The sequence below is a fragment of the Salvelinus alpinus genome, chromosome 21 (genome assembly GCF_045679555.1).
Source record: "Salvelinus alpinus chromosome 21, SLU_Salpinus.1, whole genome shotgun sequence".
In the NCBI taxonomy this organism is placed as follows: domain Eukaryota; kingdom Metazoa; phylum Chordata; class Actinopteri; order Salmoniformes; family Salmonidae; genus Salvelinus; species Salvelinus alpinus.
Window position 1 is genome coordinate 44,756,626 of NC_092106.1, and position 26,069 is coordinate 44,782,694.

A 26,069-nucleotide genomic window follows, 5' to 3' on the forward strand; every position below is an offset into this window, starting at 1 on the left:
GAAACATAACGGTCTGGTATCTTTAAATACTGTAGGAAACATAACGGTCTGGTACCTTTAAATACTGTAGGAAACATAACGGTCTGGTATCTTTAAATACTGTAGGAAACATAACGGTCTGGTACCTTTAAATACTGTAGGAAACATAACGGTCTGGTACCTTTAAATACTGTAGGAAACATAACGGTCTGGTATCTTAAATACTGTAGGAAACATAACGGTCTGGTACCTTAAATACTGTAGGAAACATAACGGTCTGGTACCTTTAAATACTGTAGGAAACATAACGGTCTGGTACCTTTAAATACTGTAGGAAACATAACGGTCTGGTACCTTTAAATACTGTAGGAAACATAACGGTCTGGTAACTTTAAATACTGTAGGAAACATAACGGTCTGGTACCTTTAAATACTGTAGGAAACATAACGGTCTGGTATCTTTAAATACTGTAGGAAACATAACGGTCTGGTACCTTTAAATACTGTAGGAAACATAACGGTCTGGTACCTTTAAATACTGTAGGAAACATAACGGTCTGGTACCTTTAAATACTGTAGGAAACATAACGGTCTGGTATCTTTAAATACTGTAGGAAACATAACGGTCTGGTACCTTTAAATACTGTAGGAAACATAACGGTCTGGTATCTTTAAATACTGTAGGAAACATAACGGTCTGGTATCTTTAAATACTGTAGGAAACATAACGGTCTGGTATCTTTAAATACTGTAGGAAACATAACGGTCTGGTATCTTTAAATACTGTAGGAAACATAACGGTCTGGTACCTTTAAATACTGTAGGAAACATAACGGTCTGGTATCTTTAAATACTGTAGGAAACATAACGGTCTGGTATCTTTAAATACTGTAGGAAACATAACGGTCTGGTACCTTTAAATACTGTAGGAAACATAACGGTCTGGTACCTTTAAATACTGTAGGAAACATAACGGTCTGGTATCTTTAAATACTGTAGGAAACATAACGGTCTGGTATCTTTAAATACTGTAGGAAACATAACGGTCTGGTACCTTTAAATACTGTAGGAAACATAACGGTCTGGTACCTTTAAATACTGTAGGAAACATAACGGTCTGGTATCTTAAATACTGTAGGAAACATAACGGTCTGGTATCTTTAAATACTGTAGGAAACATAACGGTCTGGTATCTTTAAATACTGTAGGAAACATAACGGTCTGGTACCTTTAAATACTGTAGGAAACATAACGGTCTGGTATCTTTAAATACTGTAGGAAACATAACGGTCTGGTATCTTAAATACTGTAGGAAACATAACGGTCTGGTACCTTTAAATACTGTAGGAAACATAACGGTCTGGTACCTTTAAATACTGTAGGAAACATAACGGTCTGGTATCTTTAAATACTGTAGGAAACATAACGGTCTGGTATCTTTAAATACTGTAGGAAACATAACGGTCTGGTACCTTTAAATACTGTAGGAAACATAACGGTCTGGTACCTTTAAATACTGTAGGAAACATAACGGTCTGGTATCTTTAAATACTGTAGGAAACATAACGGTCTGGTATCTTAAATACTGTAGGAAACATAACGGTCTGGTATCTTTAAATACTGTAGGAAACATAACGGTCTGGTACCTTTAAATACTGTAGGAAACATAACGGTCTGGTATCTTTAAATACTGTAGGAAACATAACGGTCTGGTATCTTTAAATACTGTAGGAAACATAACGGTCTGGTATCTTTAAATACTGTAGGAAACATAACGGTCTGGTACCTTTAAATACTGTAGGAAATAACGGTCTGGTACCTTTAAATACTGTAGGAAACATAACGGTCTGGTACCTTTAAATACTGTAGGAAACATAACGGTCTGGTACCTTTAAATACTGTAGGAAACATAACGGTCTGGTACCTTTAAATACTGTAGGAAACATAACGGTCTGGTACCTTTAAATACTGTAGGAAACATAACGGTCTGGTACCTTTAAATACTGTAGGAAACATAACGGTCTGGTACCTTTAAATACTGTAGGAAACATAACGGTCTGGTATCTTTAAATACTGTAGGAAACATAACGGTCTGGTATCTTTAAATACTGTAGGAAACATAACGGTCTGGTATCTTTAAATACTGTAGGAAACATAACGGTCTGGTATCTTTAAATACTGTAGGAAACATAACGGTCTGGTACCTTTAAATACTGTAGGAAACATAACGGTCTGGTACCTTTAAATACTGTAGGAAACATAACGGTCTGGTACCTTTAAATACTGTAGGAAACATAACGGTCTGGTATCTTTAAATACTGTAGGAAACATAACGGTCTGGTACCATAGCGGTCTCCGTGAATGCAGTAACATTGCCTTTAAATTGAGCTATAACACAGATTTTGTGCGATACGGATTGATTCCAGTCCTAAGCGGAAGCAAACCATCACATACAGTAAACATCTGTAAGCGAGAAGGCTGGACGTTATCATAAACTTAACACTAAATATTGAAGGTTAAACAAAATCTGTGTGACAGGAGGTTGCTGAGGGGAGGAAGGCTTATAATAATGTCTGGAATAGAGTGAAATCAAACACATGGAGTTCAATATCATTCCAGCCATTACTATGACCCCCCCCCCCCCCCCCCCATCATCAAATTAAGGTCAAGTGCCTTGCTCAAGAGTAGATCGTCAGATGTTTCACCTTGATGGCTTGGGTGTTTGAACCAGCACCCTTTCAGTTATTGGCCCGATACTCTAACCACCAGGCTACTTGCTGCCCTAGCGAGGTGCCAGCCAGCTCCCGTGGTAGGACTTAACCATCTGCCAAGCAAGTCATTGTTCATTCCTCCCATAATGAGTTATTTATAAAATGTTAAATCCACCTTGTGTCTATTTTAAAGAAAAGTAGCCTAAGCTAAATGGGTAAAACCCAGGGGCGGAGGAGGACTGGTATCAGGCCCAAACAGCCATGGATGCATGGTGCTGCTGACAGAGGAGAAACAGTGGAAAACTATTTACACAATATTTATAGATTATTTTGAGAATGCTTTATTTTAATCTGCAAAAAAGGGGGCTTGAGGTCTGTTTATGTTACAAGGTTTTCCACATAATGTTTAATAGATACACCCTTGAAAGACAAAACATTTAAACACGCAGAAGAAATGTATTTTCACATACTATTATAGAATAAATATATACCTTTTATAATTTCTCTAAATACTTCACCTAACTTTCGCATTATCACTGAAACTAGCAACACTAGCAGGTAACATTGGTCTGGTGGGAGGTGGTGTCACAGAGTTGCTTGTGCTATCCCTGATTCACATCAGCAATCAACGATGCAGGTTCATTTCAGAGGCAGGAGTATCCTCTATGGCTGCAAACAGACAGTACACAGTACAGCACAGGAGACCACCTGCCCACTCAGGTGTCACTGGGAGTCTCAGTTGCCTTTTCTTGACTCCTCGCATCCTCTCCTCGCCTCCTTCTCAAAACCAATTGGATGAGAAAGTCAGAGTTTGCTCCCCTAAGACCTTCCCCTCCAATCGATTTTGAGAAAGAGGTGAGGAGAGAGGAAGTCAAGGGGAAAATCTCAATTGCATACTCTTTGCCTCCTCCTCAAAACCTATTGGATGAGAAACCCAGAGGTCCCGCCCTTCTGATCTTCTCCACCAATGGGTTTTGAGAAGGAGGCGAGGAGACAGGATGCAAGGAGTGTGCAATTGAGATTTTCCATATCTCTCTCGCTGAGAATCTATTAAAGATATTCCATAGCAGTTCCTCATACGACCAGAGGGGGGACGACAACATGCACAGTCTACCCCTCGCAGACAGAACAAACCCCTGTCACTGAAACTCAATGTCCCAGGGTGCTCTACTTTGCAAGGTCAAACAAGTGTCAAATACAGTAGACTGGCTGGAGAGAGGAGTTTGTTTTCAAAATGGATTGTAGACGAAGCTTACGGTATATTCTAAGTATTAACCCCCTTCTGTGTTTTTTTGTATAATGTGCTTATGAAGAGAAAGTCCAGGCACACCAGAGAGGGAAAGCATGCATCTACATGGTTAATACACTCAGGAGTCAGAGAATCTACTGATAGAGTAAGCTGAGCTGAAAGATGGTCTAGGCAGAGGGTTAGCAGGGTTAGGCTGAACTGAGCTTGGTTACACTGGGCTAAGAAGGCTGGGGCTGAGCTGAGCAGGCCTGAACTGGGCTGGATTAGACTGAGCTGAAACCCCATGGAGGCTGAGCCCAGGTGGTTGGTGGAACTGGATCCACAGTGGTTGTACAGTAGTGGTTCTGCTTCCTCCTGGGTGTCTAGGAGCGATACTCCTTCTTACTGTATGGCTTGTTCCCCAGTATGCGATCGATGTCCGACACCACATGAGACGTCATTTTTGGAAGGAACTGTGGAAAATATCAGAACGTGTGTGAGTGTACGTGTGTGTGTGTACACATGTTTTCTAACATTATCAGGACCATAATATCCTGACAAAGTAGGAAAACAAGACATTGTTTTAAAGGTCAGGACTTTTTCCATGTCCTGAATTAGTTAAAATTAGAAAAATGAGTTATAGATCTTTCATTCTCATTGAAAACAAGTCTAAGAAGCGGTAGATCTGTTCTATGTCTGATATTTCTGTGCTTCCAGTTCTTACGTTTTATTTTTGCGATTTTTACTTTCGGTTTTGTACACCAGCTTCAAACAGCTGAAAATACAATACAATATTTCACAGTAGTTTGGAAGGTACAATGATTCTCTACACTCTGAGTGCTTGTTTTGTCACATAAACTGAAATTAGGCAAACTATTAGAATTTTAGCAACCAGGAAATGGCAGAGAGATTCCTGCATATTGCACCTTTAAGGGTTAGGTTTAGGGTTAAAGGGAAATTTCACCACTGCTCGATTTCACTATATATATATCCATAAAATGTTATCAACATAACATATGTGTCATAAAAAATACATTTAGGAGCGTTTATGCATCTCACCGGTTGAAACGGGCCAGCTACATTGCCTGGTTGTAAGCAAACCACAATATCCAGAATTCATAGTGATTTCAGGACATGGAGGACCACTCCATGGAGGTGTGAGAAATATCAAAATGTCTGTAGCCAGCACTTTCAACCCGAGGACTATTGAAACGGAACTGAAGTCTCAACTGATGGGTTTGCCATGTCGTCGAACGTTGAAAAGGGATGCTACTCTATCGATGTTCCCCTTCAAAGAGGGAGCTTTCCGATCAGTCAACGTCAACGCAGCAGAAAACAAGTCAAGCTGAGGTAACGTAGCTAACGTTACCTCAGCTAACTAGCTACAGTTGAAGTAGGAAGTTTACATACACCTTAGCCAAATACATTTAAACTCAGTTTTTCACAATTCCTGACATTTAATCCTAGTAAAAACTCCCTGTCTTAGGTCAGCTAGGATCACCACTTTATTTTAAGAATGTGAAATGTCAGAATAATAGTAGAGATAATGATTTATTTCAGCTTTTATTTCTTTCATCACATTCCCAGTGGGTCAGAAGTTTACATACACTCAATCATCAGAAGCATCCATGGTAGCTAATTATTGAGCAGTCTGGGATAGACAGTGAATGGTAACAGAGCTCCTGTGAACCTGTAAACTAGTACCGCCAGCGTTTTGAAAAGCCTGCCTTCCAGGGTGGGAACAAGGAAGTACGGCTCCCATCAGGCTATAGTCTTTACAAAGCCAGGGAAAATGAGTCAACCTAGATATCCTACAATGTCGTGGCAGACAGAAACATCATTGAGACAAGCCCAGTGGCTCTATTGAGCAAAGGACAACCATATCAACTCGTGCAATCAGCGAAACACAAAGGCCACGATAATTGCTACAAAACATGACCCCGTTCATTTTTACATTAGACAACAGGCTCAATCAACCAATGATGTCATTGGTTGAACTCTCCCGGTGTGAAATGAATTATTTCTGAATCACCCTAACCATGTAATGGAAAAACAGTGTAGCGGTGAAGTTTCCCTTTAAGATTAGGGTTAGGTTTAAGGTTAGGTTTAGGGTTAAGGTCAGGGTTAGATTTAAGGTTAGGTTTAGGAGTTAGGGTTAGATTTAAGGTCAGGGTTAGATTTAAGGTTAGAGGTAGATTTAAAGTCAGGGTTAGATTTAAGGTCAGGGTTAGATTTAAGGTTAGGTTTAGAGTTAGGTTAAGGTTAGATTTAAAGTCAGGGTTAGATTTAAGGTCAGGGTTAGATTTAAGGTTAGGTTTAGAGTTAGGTTAAGGTTAGATTTAAGGTCAGGGTTAGATTTAAGGTTAGGTTTAGAGTTAGGTTAAGGTTAGATTTAAGGTCAGGGTTAGATTTAAGGTTAGATTTAAGCGTAGGTTTTGGGTTAGGTTAAGGTTAGATTTAAGGTCAGGGTTAGATTTAGGGTTAGATTTAAAGTCAGGGTTAGATTTGAGGTTAGGGTTAGATTTAAGGTATTTTACGCTGCTGCTACTCTCTGTTTATTATCTTTGCATAGTCACTATAACTCTACTTACATGTATATATTACCTCAATTACCTCGACTAACCGGTGCCCCCACACATTGACTCTGTACCGGTACCGGTGTACCGGTGTATATAGCCTCCCTATTGTTATTTTACTGCTGCTCTTTAATTATATATTTTTTTCTTAAAACTGCATTGTTGGTTAAGGGCTTGTAAGTAAATTTCACTGTAATGTCTACACCTGTTGTAGTCGGCGCATGTGACAAATAAACTTTTGATTTGATTTTAAGGTTAGCTTTAGGAGTTAGGTTTGGAGTTAGGTTTGGGTTAGGTTTAGAGTTTAGGGTAAGGGTTTGGGTTAGGTTTAGGGTTAGGTTAAGGTTTGGGTTAGGTTTAGGGTTTAGGTTAAGGTTTGGGTTAGGTTTAGGGTTAGGTTAAGTTTTGGGTTAGGGTTAGGTTTAGGGTTAGGTTAAGGTTTGGGTTAGGTTTAGGGTTAGGCTAAATAGGAATTTGAATGGGAATACATTTTCACTCCCCAAAAATGTGTGTGTGTGTTTACAATAGGAGGCTGCTGAGGGGAGAACGGCTCATAATAATGTCTGGAACGGAGCAAATGGAACGGCATCAAACACCTGGAAACCATGGAAACCATGTGTTTGATGTATTTGATACCATTCCAATGATTCCACTCCAGTCATTACCACCAACCTCCTGTGATGTTTACCTGTATGGAACCCAGGTTCTCTGTTAGCTGCTCTGGACTGGAGGATCCCAGGAGGACTGAGCTCACCCCTTCGTTCCTCAAACACCAGGCTAGGGAAGGAGAGAAGGAAGGAGGGAGGAAAGGAGAGAGCGGGGGGACATTTATGGGTTGTTTAATCTAGTGTGACAATAATGGCATTCCTAATAATGGCATTCATTTGGTAATTGGTATTTTATTAGGATCCCATTAACTGTTGCAAAAGCAGCAGCTACTCTTCCTGGGGTCCACACAAAACATGAAACATGACATAATACAGAACATCAATAGACAAGAACAGCTCAAGGACAGAACTACATACATTTACATGGGAATGTACTGCTGACATCCACTAGGTGGCGCTCTACCATCATTAATACTTAAGTACTGGAACAACGTAGTGTGCATGTGTGTGATTGCACGCCCGTACTCCTCTCTCTCACCCACGGCCAGTTGTGGGAGAGTACAGCCCAGCTTCTCAGCGATGTGTCCCAGCTCCTTCAGCTTAGCCTGCTGTTTCCTCCCATCCTCACTCATTATCTTCTCATTTAACCACTGGTACGACTGCAGAGAGAGAGAGAGAGAGAGAGAGAAGACGAGGGAAAGAGAGGAGAGGGAGAGAGAAAGAGAGGGCGGGAGAGAGAGAAAGAGGGGGAAAGAGGGAGGGAGAGAGAGAGGGAGGGAGAGAGGGACAGAGAGAGAGAGGGAAAGGGAGGGAGAGAGAGAGAGGGAAAGAGGGAGGAGAGAGAGAGGGAAAGAGAGAGAGGGAGAGTTAGGGAGAGAGAAAGAGAGGGAGAGAGAGAGATAGAGGGAGGGAGAGAGAGAGAAGAGGGAGAGAGAGAGAGAGAGAAGAGGGGGAGAGAGAGAGAGAGAGAGAGAGAGAGAGAGAGAGAGAGAGAGAGAGAGAGAGAGAGAGAGAGAGAGAGAGAGAGAGAGAGAGAGAGAGAGAGAGAGAGAGAGAGAGAGAGAGAGAAGAGGGAGAGATAGGGAGATAGAATGAGGGAGGTAGAGAAAGAGGGGATGTAAAAAGTGAGAAAGGAGAGAGGGAGATGAGAAGAGGAACGGAGAGGAAGATTTCCACCATATTGGCTTCCCCTATCCAGTTCCAGCAGATAGATCAGTGCAGATAGATCAGTGCAGATAGATCAGTGCAGATAGATCAGTGCAGATAGATCAGTGCAGATAGATCAGTGGATGACACTGGATCCGCCAGGTCGCTCAAGATCCAAGGCAAAATTAAACGTCCGTCCAGGTACCCAGGAAGTCGGGAGATGACTTAAAAAAACATCCACCAAGGGCAACGTTGAGCGCTATTACCATCAAGTAGGCTCGCGGTTTGCTACGGTGTTGTGGACGGTTGTTCAATCCCAGTGCTAGAGACCGTGAGAGCTTGTTGAGTGGATACAGAGTTTACCTTCATGGATGCCCTGGAGGTTTCTGGGATGCCGTTCTGGTACTTCCCCGTGATGATGCCACAGGCCAGCGGAGACCACGTCATCGCCCCAACACCTGTCACCATGGACACCAGAGGGAATGTGGGAACAGGGAGGGAGGGAGTGAGTGACAGATAACTGTGAGATCTCTAACACAGTCAGTCAGTCAGACACCAAACAGACGCTCATGAAATTCCCAGTCTGAACCACAGCAGATGTTAGGGGAGTGTTCTCAGGAGAACGTTATCATATCACTTTATTACAATCATCGACAATCACGTAAGGATTGATTATGGATGTATCCACTGATTACAACCCAGCAGTAGATGTGTGGTTGTGTGTGTGTGTGTGTGTGTGTGTGTGTGTGTGTGTGTGTGTGTGTGTGTGTGTGTGTGTGTGTGTGTGTGTGTGTGTGTGTGTGTGTGTGTGTGTGTGTGTGTGTGTGTGTGTGTGTGTGTGTGAACCGCCCAGCAGACGAGGGAAGGGGTGTGGCCAGCCTGGATGATTGACACATGCCTATCTTGTGGTAGAGTTCTGGAAGCTGGACCTCCACCTTCTCCCTCTGGAAGAGATGGTACTCAGCCTGCTCACACACCGGAGGGATCAGGTTAAACTGTCTGGCCACAGAGTACGCCTCCTATATATAGAGAGATAGAGAGGGGGGGGGGGGGGGGGGGGGGCACAGGGGAAAAGAAAGAGAGGTGGAGGGATAGAGAGAGCGAGAGAGAGGGGAGGATGGAGAGGCAGGTGAGAGGGAGTGAATGTGGGAAAGAGATGGGGAGAGGAATACTAATCAGAATTCACAATGCTATGCAAACCTTAAGAAGATTAAACACATTGATATACTGAATGCAGCTCATTTAGCTGAGTCTATATTCCACACATGCCTCGCATATCTATGTTTCCATATGTATGTTTACAAAGAGCTCATTGCCTTCTTAAACATTAGCAAACCCATATTTATCTGCTACATGCAGCTGTGCCACAAGCCCGGAAACCTTGTGTATACCCCTGCATTATAGATACAATCTAAATTATAGTGCTTTCATCTGGGCTGCTACACTACAAAACAATCTTTTCAAATTCACCCTAATCACAATCAACACAGCACCATGTACAGCACTTAACACAGACTGAGGGAGAACGAGAGGAAAAGGAGGAGAGGTTGTTGCCTATAGGGAAGCCTGAGGATGCTTTAGCAATCAGTCATTATCAGGCTTCAGGAAATGTAGTTACCCAACACCTCCCCGATCCTCCCCCTTCTCCTCCAAATCAGCCAGGACATAAACAGGCCTCTATCTCTCTCCCCTTCTCCTCCAAATCAGCCAGGACATAAACAGGCATTTATCTCTCTCCCCCATCTCTCGCTCTCTCTCTCTCCATGTTTGTGTAAACCGTATGTTTGACCCCCCTGGTATAGACTGTATGTTTGACCCCCATGATGTAGACCATATGTTTTACCCCCCTGGTGTAGACCGTATGATTGACCCCCCTAGTGTAGACTGTATGCTTGACCCCCCTGGTGTAGACCGTATATTTGACCCCCCTGGTGGAGACCGTATGATTGACCCCCCTAGTGTAGACTATATGCTTGACCCCCCTAGTGTAGACTGTATGTTTGACCCCCCTGGTGTGGAACGTATCTTTGACCCCCCTGGTGTACACCGTATCTTTCACCCCCCTGGCGTGGAACGTATCTTTGACCCCCCTGGTGTAGACCGTTTTTGACCCCCCTGGTGTGGAACGTATCTTTGACCTCCCTGGTGTAGACCGTATCTTTGACCCCCCTGGTGTAGACCGTATGATTTACCCCCCTGGTGTAGACTGTATGTTTGACACCCCTGGTGTAGACTGTATATTTGACCCCCCTGGTATAGACTGTATATTTGACCCCCCTGGTGTAGAATGTATATTTGACCCCCCTGGTGTAGACTGTATATTTGACCCCCCTGGTGTAGACCGTATATTTGACTCCCCCTGGTGTAGAACGTATGATTGACCCCCCTGGTGTAGACCGTATGATAGACCCCCCTAGTGTAGACTGTATGCTTGACCCCCCTGGTGTAGACCGTATGATTGACCCCCCTGGTGTAGACCGTATGATCGACCCCCCTAGTGTAGACTGTATGCTTGACCCCCCTGGTGTAGACCGTATATTTTACCCCCCTAGTGTAGACCGTATGGTTGACCCCCCTGGTGTAGACTATATGTTTGACCCCCCTGGTATAGACAGATGACATCATTTGAGGGCTCACAAACACAATGAAAGTTGATGAAAAACTGTCTGAGAACAAAGGTGCAGACGGTCTGGGAACGTTCCATGTAGACTTGCTGTATGAGCATGATTTGTAATGAGAGTTTTCCACAGGTTGAGTGAAGGTTGTGTGAGGGTCGTAGAGATGTTTTGACACTTACCATGATCGCCATGGCTGTCCATCTAAACGTCCCCCCAGTACATGGTTAAGGGTCAGGGGTTAGGGGTTAAAGGTCATAGGGTTAACTCACCATGATCTCCATGGCTGTCCATCGAGAAGTCCCCCAGTACATGGACATCCCCTGGTTGATCACATAAGTCATGGCTCTCACAATCTCTGAGGAGATAAGGACAGCAATCAACCAACATTCAATCAATCAAATCATTGATAAATCCATCAGCTCATTAGATGCATGTGTGTGAAGGACTTTGGAGATCCCTGCAGACACACTAGATACCACCAGGCACACTGGTTAAGTGTGCCTTAAATCACTGACAGTGTCACCACCATCACACCTCCTCCTCCATGCTTCATGGTGGGAACCACACATGCGGAAATCATCTCTTCACTTACAGTAATCTGTGTCTCACACATGTCTAATTTGCACTCATCAGACCAAAGGACAGATTTCCACTGGCCTAATGTCTATTGCTCATGTTTCTTGGCCTAAGCAAGTCTCTTCTTCTTATTGTTGTCCTTTAGTAGTGGTTTCTTTGCAGCAATTCGATCACGAAGGCCTGATTCAAACAGTCTCCTCTGAACAGTTGATGTTGAGATGTGTCTGTTACCTGAACTCCGTGAAGCATTTATTTGGGCTGCAATTTCTGAGGCTGGTAACTCTAATGATCTTATCCTCTGCAGCAGAGGTAACTCTGGGTCTTCCTTTCCTGTGGCGGTCCTCATGACAGACAGTTTCATCATAGCGCTTGATGGTGTTTGCGACTGCACTTGAAGAAACTTTCAAAGTTCTTGAAATGTTCTGTATTGTCTGACCTTCATGTCTTAAAGTAATGATGGACTGTCATTTCTCTTTGCTTATTTGACCTGTTCTTGCCATAATATGGACTTGGGCTTTTACCAAATAGGGGTATCTTCTGTATACCAACCCTACCTTGTCACAACACAACTGATTGGCTCAAACGCATTAAGGAAAGAAATTCCACAAATGAACTTCATGATTCCGTATGTGTTATTTCATAGTTTTGACGTCTTCACTGTTATTCTACAGTGTAGAAAATAGTAAAAATAAAGAAAAACCCTTGAATGTGTAGGTTTGTCCAAACTTTTGACTGGTACTGTATATATATATATATATATATTTCACCAGGGGACACTGTAGTCTTCCGGCCTGGGTTGTACTCCTGGACTGACAATGACCCAACTACACTTGAAGGCCACCAGCCCGTCCCCGGAGCCCTCTCTCTCTCTCCTGCTGACAATACATTCCTTCTCACTTCTCTAATGAGCCCACTAATGACCAGGGACAGGCTAAAGTTCTAATGTGCTGCAAACCACCAGTACATTATTAATGAAGCAATTAGTTCCAACACTAGCATCTGAGCTACACAACACTATGAAGGGAGCCTTAGTTGACATCTGTTATTGTTCTCATCCCCGTGTAGCTGGTACCTAGCAGGACCAGGTTTAGGGGACGGGGAATGATGAGGGAAAGTACACTCCTGGTTAGCGAATTTTAAACTTCCAAAACGCACCATGGGCAAATTACAGCCTTGTCAATCATTGACTGATTTGTACCAAACAGGAGAGCAAAACGACTGTCACTGTGGGCTCAGCGACACGGACAACTGATGCTCACCAAGATAAAAAACACAAAAAGAGATGATGTAATGAAGAGAGACAGAGAGAAGGAAAGACAGGTTGAGTAAAATAAATCAAATGTGATCTAACTAAAGAAAACGGCAATGGGTCAGAAGAGGGGCAAAGAGCCAACTCCTCATTGTATTCTATTTCTGCTGCTCGCTTTTCTTTAATTGTGGTACAAGAACACACCAGTAATTAACATCCGCAGGTTCATGCAACTCACACAGAGCTCAGTAAATACAATTGTGCCTCTCTCTCTCTCTCTCTCTCTCTCTCTCTCTCTCAATTACATTCAAAGGGGCTTTGTTGGCATGGGAAAGAATGTTTACATTGTCAAAGCAAGTGAAATAAGCATTCACAAATTAACATTAAACAGAAGAGAAAGCTGTTTGAAATGTTATATTATTAACGCTGTACCGTGTTGTTATTAACTATGTACCGTGTTGTTATTAACGCTGTACCGTGTTGTTATTAACTATGTACCGTGTTGTTATTAACTATGTACCGTGTTGTTATTAACTATGTACCGTGTTGTTATTAACTATGTACCGTGTTGTTATTAACGCTGTACCGTGTTGTTATTAACGCTGTAACGTGTTGTTATTAACTATGTACCGTGTTGTTATTAACTATGTACCGTGTTGTTATTAACGCTGTACCGTGTTGTTATTAACGCTGTACCGTGTTGTTATTAACGCTGTACCGTGTTGTTATTAACGCTGTACCGTGTTGTTATTAACGCTGTACCGTGGTGTTATTAACGCTGTACCGTGTTGTTATTAACGCTGTACCGTGTTGTTATTAACGCTGTACCGTGTTGTTATTAACGCTGTACCGTGTTGTTATTAACTATGTACCGTGTTGTTATTAACGCTGTACCGTGTTGTTATTAACTATGTACCGTGTTTTCATTAACTATGTACCGTGTTGTTATTAACTATGTACCGTGTTGTTATTAACGCTGTACCGTGTTGTTATTAACGCTGTACCGTGTTGTTATTAACACTGTACCGTGTTGTTATTAATGCTGTACCGTGTTGTTATTAACTATGTACCGTGTTGTTATTAACGCTGTACCGTGTTGTTATTAACTATGTACCGTGTTGTTATTAACGCTGTACCGTGTTGTTATTAACTATGTACCGTGTTGTTATTAACGCTGTACCGTGTTTTCATTAACTATGTACCGTGTTGTTATTAACTATGTATCATGGTGTTATTAACTATGTACCGTGTTGTTATTAACACTGTACCGTGTTGTTATTAATGCTGTACCGTGTTGTTATTAACTATGTACCGTGTTGTTATTAACGCTGTACCGTGTTGTTATTAACTATGTACCGTGTTGTTATTAACGCTGTACCGTGTTGTTATTAACTATGTACCGTGTTGTTATTAACGCTGTACCGTGTTTTCATTAACTATGTACCGTGTTGTTATTAACTATGTATCATGGTGTTATTAACTATGTACCGTGTTGTTATTAACCCTGTACCGTGTTGTTATTAACTATGTGCCGTGTTGTTATTAACTATGTACCGCGTTGTTATTAACTATGTACCGTGTTGTTATTAACGCTGTACCGTGTTGTTATTAACTATGTGCCGTGTTGTTATTAACTATGTACCGTGTTGTTATTAACTATGTACCGTGTTGTTATTAACGCTGTACCGTGTTGTTATTAACTATGTACCAAGTTGTTATTAACGCTGTACCGTGTTGTTATTAACTATGTGCCGTGTTGTTATTAACTATGTACCGTGTTGTTATTAACTATGTACCGTGTTGTTATTAACGCTGTACCGTGTTGTTATTAACTATGTACCGTGTTGTTATTAACTATGTACCGTGTTGTTATTAACTATGTACCGTGTTGTTATTAACTATGTACCGTGTTGTTATTAACTATGTACCGTGTTGTTATTAACGCTGTACCGTGTTGTTATTAATGCTGTACCGTATTGTTATTAACACTGTACCGTGTTGTTATTAACACTGTACCGTGTAGTTATTAACACTGTACCGTGTTGTTATTAACGCTGTACCGTGTTGTTATTAACGCTGTACCGTGTTGTTATTAACGCTGTACCGTGTTGTTATTAACGCTGTACCGTGTTGTTATTAACTATGTACCGTGTTGTTATTAACGCTGTACCGTGTTGTTATTAACGCTGTACCGTGTTGTTATTAACGCTGTACCGTGTAGTTATTAACACTGTACCGTGTTGTTATTAACGCTGTACCGTGTTGTTATTAACGCTGTACCGTGTTGTTATTAACGCTGTACCGTGTTGTTATTAACGCTGTACCGTGTTGTTATTAACTATGTACCGTGTTGTTATTAACGCTGTACCGTGTTGTTATTAACGCTGTACCGTGTTGTTATTAACTATGTACCGTGTTGTTATTAACGCTGTACCGTGTTGTTATTAACTATGTACCGTGTTGTTATTAACTATGTACCGTGTTGTTATTAACGCTGTACCGTGTTGTTATTAACGCTGTACCGTGTTGTTATTAACTATGTACCGTGTTGTTATTAACGCTGTACCGTGTTGTTATTAACGCTGTACCGTGTTGTTATTAACTATGTACCGTGCTGTTATTAACGCTGTACCGTGTTGTTATTAATGCTGTACCGTGTTGTTATTAACACTGTACCGTGTTGTTATTAATGCTGTACCGTGTTGTTATTAACGCTGTACCGTGTTGTTATTAACGCTGTACCGTGTTGTTATTAACGCTGTACTTGTTGTTATTAACACTGTACCGTGTTGTTATTAACGCTGTACCGTGTTGTTATTAACGCTGTACCGTGTTTTTATTAACACTGTACCGTGTTGTTATTAACTATGTACCGTGTTGTTATTAACTATGTACCGTGTTGTTATTAACGCTGTGCCGTGTTGTTATTAACTATGTACCGTGTTGTTATTAACTATGTACTGTGTTGTTATTAACTATGTACCGTGTTGTTATTAACGCTGTACCGTGTTGTTATTAACGCTGTACCGTGTTGTTATTAACGCTGTACCGTGTTGTTATTAACTATGTACCGTGTTGTTATTAACTATGTACCGTGTTGTTATTAACGCTGTACCGTGTTGTTATTAACTATGTACCGTGTTGTTATTAACTATGTACCGTGTTGTTATTAACGCTGTACCGTGTTGTTATTAACTATGTACCGTGTTGTTATTAACGCTGTACCGTGTTTTTATTAACACTGTACCGTGTTGTTATTAACTATGTACCGTGTTGTTATTAACGCTGTACCGTGTTGTTATTAACTATGTACCGTGTTGTTATTAACTATGTACCGTGTTGTTATTAACGCTGTACCGTGTTGTTATTAACTATGTACCGTGTTGTTATTAACGCTGTACCGTGTTGTTATTAACTATGTACCGTGTTGTTATTAACGCTGTACCGTGTTGTTATTAACTATGTACCGTGTTGTTATTAACTATGTACCGTGTTGTTATTAACACTGTACCGTGTTGTTATTAACGCTGTACCGTGTTGTTATTAACGCTGTACCGTGTTGTTATTAACTATGTACCGTGTTGTTATTAACTATGTACCGTGTTGTTAGTAACTATGTACCGTGTTGTTATTAACTATGTACCGTGTTGTTATTAACTATGTACCGTGTTGTTATTAACGCTGTACCGTGTTGTTATTAACTATGTACCGTGTTGTTATTAACACTGTACCGTGTTGTTATTAACACTGTACCGTGTTGTTATTAACACTGTACCGTGTTGTTATTAATGCTGTACCGTGTTGTTATTAACACTGTACCGTGTTGTTATTAACACTGTACCGTGTTGTTATTAACACTGTACCGTGTTGTTATTAACTATGTACCGTGTTGTTATTAACTATGTACCGTGTTGTTATTAACTATGTACCGTGTTGTTATTAACTATGTACCGTGTTGTTATTAACGCTGTACCGTGTTGTTATTAACTATTTACCGTGTTGTTATTAACTATTTACCGTGTTGTTATTAACACTGTACCGTGTTGTTATTAACTATGTACCGTGTTGTTATTAACGCTGTACCGTGTTTTTATTAACTATATACTGTGTTGTTATTAACTATGTACCGTGTTGTTATTAACTATGTACCGTGTTGTTATTAACGCTGTACCGTGTTGTTATTAACGCTGTACCGTGTTGTTATTAACGCTGTACCGTGTTGTTATTAACTATGTACCGTGTTGTTATTAACACTGTACCGTGTTGTTATTAACTATATACCGTGTTGTTATTAACTATGTACCGTGTTGTTATTAACTATGTACCGTGTTGTTATTAACACTGTACCGTGTTGTTATTAACGCTGTACCGTGTTGTTATTAACACTGTACCGTGTTGTTATTAACTATGTACCGTGTTTTTATTAACACTGTACCGTGTTGTTATTAACTATGTACCGTGTTGTTATTAACTATATACCGTGTTGTTATTAACTATGTACCGTGTTGTTATTAACTATGTACCGTGTTGTTATTAACTATATACCGTGTTGTTATTAACTATGTACCGTGTTGTTATTAACTATGTACCGTGTTGTTATTAACGCTGTACCGTGTTGTTATTAACTATGTACCGTGTTGTTATTAACTATGTACCGTGTTGTTATTAACGCTGTACCGTGTTGTTATTAACTATGTACCGTGTTGTTATTAACGCTGTACCGTGTTTTTATTAACACTGTACCGTGTTGTTATTAACTATGTACCGTGTTGTTATTAACACTGTACCGTGTTGTTATTAACTATGTACCGTGTTGTTATTAACGCTGTACCGTGTTGTTATTAACTATGTACCGTGTTGTTATTAACGCTGTACCGTGTTGTTATTAACTATGTACCGTGTTGTTATTAACGCTGTACCGTGTTGTTATTAACTATGTACCGTGTTGTTATTAACGCTGTACCGTGTTGTTATTAACTATGTACCGTGTTGTTATTAACTATGTACCGTGTTGTTAGTAACTATGTACCGTGTTGTTATTAACTATGTACCGTGTTGTTATTAACGCTGTACCGTGTTGTTATTAACTATGTACCGTGTTGTTATTAACTATGTACCATGTTGTTATTAACACTGTACCGTGTTGTTATTAACACTGTACCGTGTTGTTATTAACACTGTACCGTGTTGTTATTAACGCTGTACCGTGTTGTTATTAACACTGTACCGTGTTGTTATTAACACTGTACCGTGTTGTTATTAACACTGTACCGTGTTGTTATTAACTATGTACCGTGTTGTTATTAACTATGTACCGTGTTGTTATTAACGCTGTACCGTGTTTTTATTAACTATGTACCGTGTTGTTATTAACTATGTACCATGTTGTTATTAACTATGTACCGTGTTGTTATTAACTATGTACCGTGTTGTTATTAACTATGTACCGTGTTGTTATTAACGCTGTACCGTGTTGTTATTAACTATTTACCGTGTTGTTATTAACTATTTACCGTGTTGTTATTAACACTGTACCGTGTTGTTATTAACTATGTACCGTGTTGTTATTAACGCTGTACCGTGTTTTTATTAACTATATACTGTGTTGTTATTAACTATGTACCGTGTTGTTATTAACTATGTACCGTGTTGTTATTAACGCTGTACCGTGTTGTTATTAACGCTGTACCGTGTTGTTATTAACGCTGTACCGTGTTGTTATTAACTATGTACCGTGTTGTTATTAACACTGTACCGTGTTGTTATTAACTATATACCGTGTTGTTATTAACTATGTACCGTGTTGTTATTAACACTGTACCGTGTTGTTATTAACTATATACCGTGTTGTTATTAACTATGTACCGTGTTGTTATTAACTATGTACCGTGTTGTTATTAACACTGTACCGTGTTGTTATTAACGCTGTACCATGTTGTTATTAACACTGTACCGTGTTGTTATTAACTATGTACCGTGTTTTTATTAACACTGTACCGTGTTGTTATTAACTATGTACCGTGTTGTTATTAACTATATACCGTGTTGTTATTAACTATGTACCGTGTTGTTATTAACTATGTACCGTGTTGTTATTAACTATATACCGTGTTGTTATTAACTATGTACCGTGTTGTTATTAACTATGTACCGTGCTGTTATTAACTATATACCGTGTTGTTATTAACTATGTACCGTGTTGTTATTAACTATGTACCGTGTTGTTATTAACTATATACCGTGTTGTTATTAACTATGTACCGTGTTGTTATTAACTATGTACCGTGTTGTTATTAACTATGTACCGTGTTGTTATTAACTATATACCGTGTTGTTATTAACTATGTACCGTGTTGTTATTAACTATGTACCGTGTTGTTATTAACTATGTACCGTGTTGTTATTAACTATGTACCGTGTTGTTATTAACTATGTACCGTGTTGTTATTAACTATGTACCGTGTTGTTATTAACTATGTACCGTGTTGTTATTAACTATGTACCGTGTTGTTATTAACTATGTACCGTGTTGTTATTAACTATGTACCGTGTTGTTACAATGTGCTAAAAGTACAAATGACAGGGGAAAATAAATAAACAGATAAATATCTCTTTCTCCCTCTCCCACTTTTTCTCTCTCTAGCTGTTTCACTATCTCCCCCCTCTCTTCCTATCTCAATTCAAGGTCTCTCTCTCGCTCTCTCTCTCTCTCTCTGTCTCTCTCTCTCCCCCTCCCTATCTCTCTCGTGCTGCACTGTCTGCAAGGAGTGAAAGCCAATTCATGGCTGATCTGAAAATGTAGTCAGAGTCTCTGTATGAAGGTGCCTCTGGAGACCACATAGAGCTCATAACGCATCGCTGTGCACCTCCCAAATGTTGTTACAATGCGGAGGGCTCCTTATAGCTCCGCATTTACATGATTGGTTGACGGTAGGTGGGGGCGGAATGTCCTGTATAAACACAAACTCACTTCCTTGATAACCTTCTTCACAACAGCTCTACTCAACAGCACTGGGCTGCTCCTCAAAGCGCAAGGAGTATGACTGACTTCTGCAGAGGCCTTATCACCGTAAATGCTGCACGGCCAATGCAGAAGCCAGATTGACCATGCAGAGCCTTTGAGGCGGGAACAGATGGCAGATTGATTTGGCTTTTAAGGGGTACCAGAAGTTGCAGTTGGTCCATCACACAATGGTGCTATAGTGAGAACAAAATGAATGGGAGAGGAGGGAGGTGGAGGAGTGAAAAGGAGAGAAGAAAGAGAGAACGAGAAAGATAGTCAGCGAAGACTGAAAGTGGCAGAAAGAGAGGAAGGAGGAGAGATAGAAAGAAAGAAAAGAATGAATGTTAAGTCAGAATCATTTTCTATTGGGAGTCCTTGGTCAGGATGTGCTTGACAAAGACAGCTTTATGAAACACAAGCACTATGAGACCTGAGGGGCTAAACAGCTTTACGCTCTCATCACTACAGACTTATCTACATGCATTCATCTCTCTCTCTCTCTTTCTCTCCCTCTTTCTGCTTTTTCACACTTTCTCCTTATTCACTCTATGAACAATGTTTTGTAAAAGCCAAAGAATATTAACAAAAGAACAAGACTGACTGAAGAACTTTGCATTTGTTTGTTTCGATGTTTCAAGATGTGCATGGGTTCATTGTGCTTGTAGATGTGTCTGTGTGAGAGTGAGTTCCACAGGAAACAGCACATTGTTTCTGATTATTTTTACTACCACCACCAGCCCCCAGTGGTCCCCATAGGAACCGTCTTCAGTCCAAACAGTCAAGGCCAGGAATTCACTTTCTGACTTTCTTTGATATATATATATACATTTATATATACAGTTGAAGTCGGAAGTTTACATACACTTAGGTTGGAGTCATTAAAACTAGTTTTTCAACCACTCCACACATTTCTTGTTAACAAACTATAGTTTTGGCAGGTCGGTTAGGACATCTACTTTGTGCATAACACAAGTAATTTTTCCAACAATTGTTTACAGACAGATTATTTCACTTATAATTCACTGTATCACAATTCCTGTGGGTCAGAAGTTTACATACACTAAATTGACTGTGCCTTTAAACAGCTTGGAAAATTCCAGAAAATGATGTCATGGCATTAGAAGCTTCTGATAGGCTAATTGACATTATTTGAGTCAATTGGAGGTGTACCTGTGGATGTATTTCAAGGCCTACCTTCAAACTCAGTGCCTCTTTGCTTGACATCATGGGAAAATCAAAATAAATCAGCCAAGACCTCAGAAAAAAAAGTAGACCTCCACAAGTCTGGTTCATCCTTGGGAGCAATTTCCAAATGCCTGAAGGTACCACGTTCATCTGTACAAACAATAGTACGCAAGTATAAACACCATGGGACCACGCAGCCGTCATACCGCTCAGGAAGGATATGCATTCTGTCTCCTAGAGATGAACGTACTTTGGTGCGAAAAGTGCAAATCAATCCCAGAACAACAGCAAAGGACCCTGTGAAGATGCTGGAGGAAACAGGTACAAAAGTATCTATATCCACAGTAAAACGAGTCCTATATCGACATAACCTGAAAGGCCGCTCAGCAAGGAAGAAGCCACTGCTCCAAAACCACCATATAAAAGCCAGACTACGGTTTGTAACTGCACATGGGGACAAAGATCGTACTTTTTGGACAAATGTCCTCTGGTCTGATGAAACAGAAATAGAACTGTTTGGCCATAATGACCATTGTTATGTTTGGAGGAAAAAGGGGGAGGCTTGCAAGCCGAAGAACACCATCCCAACTGTGAAGCACGGGGGTGGCAGCATCATGTTGTGGGGGTGCTTTGCTGCAGGAGGGACTGGTGCACTTCACAAAATAGATGGCATCATGATGGAGGATAATGGTGTGGATATATTGAAGCAACATCTCAAGACATCAGTCAGGAAGTTAAAGCTTGGTCGCAAATGGGTCTTCCAAATGGACAATGACCCCAAGCATACGTCCAAAGTTGTGGCAAAATGGCTTAAGGACAACAAAGTCAAGGAATTGGAGTGGCCATCACAAAGCCCTAACCTCAATCCTATAGAAAATGTGTTGGCAGAACTAAAAAAGCATGTGCGAGTATGGAGGCCTACAAACCTGACTCAGTTACTCTGTCAGGAGGAATGGGCCAAAATTCACCCAACTTATTGTGGGAAGCTTGTGGAAGGCTACCCAAACCGTTTGACCCAAGTTAAACAATTTAAAGGCTACCAAATACTAATTGAGTGTATGTAAACTTCTGACCCACTGGGAATGTGATGAAAGAAATCAAAGCTGAAATAAATAATTCTCTCTACTATTATTCTGACATTTCACATTCTTAAAATAAAGTGGTGATCCTAACTGACCTAAGACAGGGAATTTTTACTTGGATGTCAGGAATTGTCAGAAAAACTGAGTTTAAATGTATTTGGCTAAGGTGTATGTAAACTTCCGACTTCAACTGTATATGCTGTGTATATAGATAGACAGATAGTAAACCTCAGTATAAACTGAAATCTTGATTCTTCTCTGGTTGTTAGTCTGGTAGAGCAACACATCTACTGCTTCCTGCCAATCCAATTGTAGTATTTCAGGCTATGAGACTAATCAACCAACTGCCCTCCTGACTTAGACAGGTTGCTCGGGCCCCGATGAAGAATGCTAAAAGACTGACTCACCCTCCATGGGCGTGTTGGTGTCGGGGCGGTTTGCGAAGACCACGTCTACGTATTCCAGCTGCAACCTCTGGAGAGAGCCCTTCAGACCTGGACAGAGAGAGGAGGGAAGAGGAGAGGAAGGGAGGGGCGAGGAGGACGGGAGAGGAGAGGAAGGGAGGGGAGGGGAGAGGAAGGGAGGGGAGAGATGAGAGGAGGACGGGAGAGGAGAGGAAGGGAGAGAGAGGAGGACGGGAGAGGAGAGGAAGGGAGGGAGGGGAGAGGAGGACGGGAGAGGAGAACGGGAGAGGAGAGGAAGGGAGGGAGGGGAGAGGAGGACGGGAGAGGAGGACGGGAGAGGAGAGGAAGGGAGGGGAGAGGAGTACGGGAGAGGAAAGGAAGGGAGAAGGATAGGAAGGGAGAGAGAGATGAGAGGAGGGGAGAGGAGGACGGGAGAGGAGGAGGGTTGAGGAGAGAAGAAGAGGAGGGGAATGGAGAGGAGAGTTGGGGAGAGTGGGGGACAGGAGAAAAGGAGAGGAGAGAGGAGGAGTGTTGAGGAGGGGAGGGGATAGGATAGGAGGGCAGAGGAGAGGAGGAGGGGAGATATCAATCAATACAATTCACAGGGGAAAGACTGGGTGAGACAGGGTGAGATAGGGTGAAACACGACAAGACAGAGTGAGATAGGGTGAGAGAAGGTGAGACACAGTGAGACAGGGTAAGATAAGGTGAGACACGGTGAGACATGGTGAGACAGGGTGAGACAGGGTGAGACACAGTGAGACACAGTGAGACAGGGTGAGACAGGGTGAGACAGGTTGAGACAGGGTGAGACTCGGTGAGACAAGGTCAGATAGGGTGAGATAGAGTGCGACAGGGTCAGACACGGTGAGACAGTGTGAAACATGGTTAGACACAGTGAGCCAGGGTGAGACATGGTGAGACAGGGTGGGATAGGGTGAGACACGGTGAGACATGGTGAAACAGGGTGAGACATGGTGAGACATGGTCAGATATGGTGAGACAGGGTGAGCCAGGGTGAGACACGGTGAGACAGGGTCAGACACGGTGAGACAGGGTGAGACAGGGTGAGATAGGGTGAGACAGGGTCAGACACTGTGAGACAGGGTGAGACACAGTGAGACAGGGTGAGACACGGTGAGACAGGGTCAGCCACGGTGAGACAGGGTGAGACAGGGTGAGACACAGTGAGACAGGGTTAGACATGGTGAGACAGGGTGAGACATGGTGTGACACAGTGAGACAGAGTCAGACACGGTGAGACACGGTGAGACAGGGTCAGACACTGTGCGACAGGGTGAGACAGGGTCAGACAGGGTGAGACAGGGTCAGACACTGTGAGACAGGGTGAGACACTGTGCGACAGGGTGAGACAGGGTGAGACACTGTGCGACAGGGTGAGACAGGGTCAGACAGGGTGAGACAGGGTGAGACACTGTGCGACAGGGTGAGACAGGGTGAGACACTGTGCGACAGGGTGAGACACTGTGTGACAGGGTGAGACAGGGTCAGACAGGGTGATGCGGGTGCCTGTGTGGTCTTACCTTCAATAATGTGTTTCCTTGAAAGGCCTCTCTCAGTCTCTGCTCTGTGGGCACAGACACAGACATAGACACAGACACAGGCACGGGCACAGACATAGACACAGACACAGGCACGGGCACGGGCACAGACACATGCACAGACACAGATACAGACACAGACAGGAGAGAAAAACTGCACATTAAAATCTGTTTCTCAACTCACTGCTGGTAGTCAACTTACATGGCTCTACTGCTGTGTCCTTATCAGTGCTTTCCCGCTTGTGTGTGTTTGTGTGTGTGTGTGTGTGTGTGTGTGTGTTATCAGACAATGTATTTCCCCCCTGGTCAGCAGAGCAGAGCAGGAATGTATGACAGTGAAGAGGTACAGAGGCAGAGCAGAGCAGGAATGTATGACAGTGAATCGGTACAGAGGCAGAGCAGAGCAGGAATGTATGACAGTGAAGAGGTACAGAGGCAGAGCAGAGCAGGAATGTATGACAGTGAAGAGGTACAGAGGCAGAGCAGAGCAGGAATGTATGACAGCGAACTGTAAACAGCTGAGCTCTGCCTTATGAGACACAAGTGAGACTTTTTCAACAGGAACTTACTTTCCTCCCCAGTACAGCTTGGTAGTGATGACCAGACTTGATCGTCTAGAGGGAGAGAGAGAGAGAGAGAGAGAGAGAGAGAGAGAGAGAGAGAGAGAGAGAGAGAGAGAGAGAGAGAGAGAGAGAGAGAGAGAGAGAGAGGAGGGAAAGAGAGAAAGAGAGAGAGGGAGAGAGCGAGAGGGAGAGGGAGAGGGAGAGAGAGGGAGAGAGAGAGAGAGAGAGAGAGAGAGAAAGGTAGAGAGAGGGAGAGAGACGGAAAGATAGAGATAGAGAGAGAGGGAAAGGTAGAGAGAGAGGGGGAAAGGTAGAGAGAGAGAGAGAGAGAGAGAGAGCGAGAGAGAGAGAGAAGGAGAAAGGGAGCTGTTTTATTGGCATTAAAAACATTGCGGCAATATTGCCAAAGCAACAATTCATACAATATACATTGAAGTAAAATAATAAATAATAATAATTTAAAATGGCAGAAATGAATAGTGGTAGAAATTTATAAAATGTATGAATATAAAAGGCTAAACATGGAAAATGAAACTATAACTAACTTATAGCGAACTGACTGTCATCCTCATCATTACATCAATACTGCTATCATTACCATCACCCCTACCACTAATAATAATAATAATAACAATACTACTACTACTACTACTACTACTACTACTACTACCACTACCACTACCACTACCACTACCACTACCACTACCACCACTACCACTACCACTACCACCACTACCACTACCACTACCACTACCACTACCACCACTACCACTACTACTACTACTACTACTACTACTACCACTACTACTACTACCACTACCACTACCACTACCACTACTACTACTACTAACACTACTAATAATAATAATAACAATACCACTACTACTAATAATAATAACAATACCACTACTACTAATAATAATAATAACAATACCACTACTACTAATAATAATAACAATACCACTACTACTAATAACAATACTACTACTACTACTACTACTAATAACAATACTACTACTACTACTACTACTACTAATACTGATAACAATACTACTACTACTAATAATAATAACAATACTACTACTACTACTACTAATAATAATGATAACAATACTACTAATACTACTAATAATAACAATACTACTACTACTACTAATAATAATAATGATAACAATACTACTACTACTAATAATAATAACAATACTACTACTACTACTACTAATAATAATGATAACAATACTACTACTACTAATAATAATGGTAACAATACTACTACTACTAATAATAATGATAACAATACTACTACTACTACTACTACTACTGCTACTACTACTACTACTACTAATAATAATGATAACAATACTACTACTACTAATAATAATAATGATAACAATACTACTACTAATAATAATGATAACAATACTACTACTACTAATAATAATAACAATACTACTACTACTACTACTACTACTGCTACTACTACTACTACTACTAATAATAATGATAACAATACTACTACTACTAATATTAATAACAATACTACTACTACTACTACTACTACTGCTACTACTAATAATAA

General features: G+C 41.3%; 1 protein-coding gene across 2 annotated transcripts in view; it reads right to left on the reverse strand.

Moving 5' to 3' along the window:
- Nucleotides 1-3,015: 3,015 nt before the first annotated feature.
- LOC139548349 (voltage-gated potassium channel subunit beta-1-like) overlaps nt 3,016-26,069 on the reverse strand; it is a 261,322-nt gene continuing 238,268 nt past the window's right edge. For both annotated transcript variants that reach the window (XM_071357980.1, XM_071357981.1), the window contains exons 6-14: nt 24,497-24,541; nt 23,910-23,953; nt 22,369-22,455; nt 11,136-11,221; nt 9,147-9,267; nt 8,612-8,706; nt 7,641-7,761; nt 7,183-7,271; nt 3,016-4,391 (exon numbers count right to left, since the gene is read on the reverse strand). In XM_071357980.1, coding sequence (XP_071214081.1) covers nt 4,302-4,391; nt 7,183-7,271; nt 7,641-7,761; nt 8,612-8,706; nt 9,147-9,267; nt 11,136-11,221; nt 22,369-22,455; nt 23,910-23,953; nt 24,497-24,541 — 778 coding nt within the window. In that variant the 3' untranslated portion in view covers nt 3,016-4,301. The remainder of the gene's footprint in view (nt 4,392-7,182; nt 7,272-7,640; nt 7,762-8,611; nt 8,707-9,146; nt 9,268-11,135; nt 11,222-22,368; nt 22,456-23,909; nt 23,954-24,496; nt 24,542-26,069) is intronic.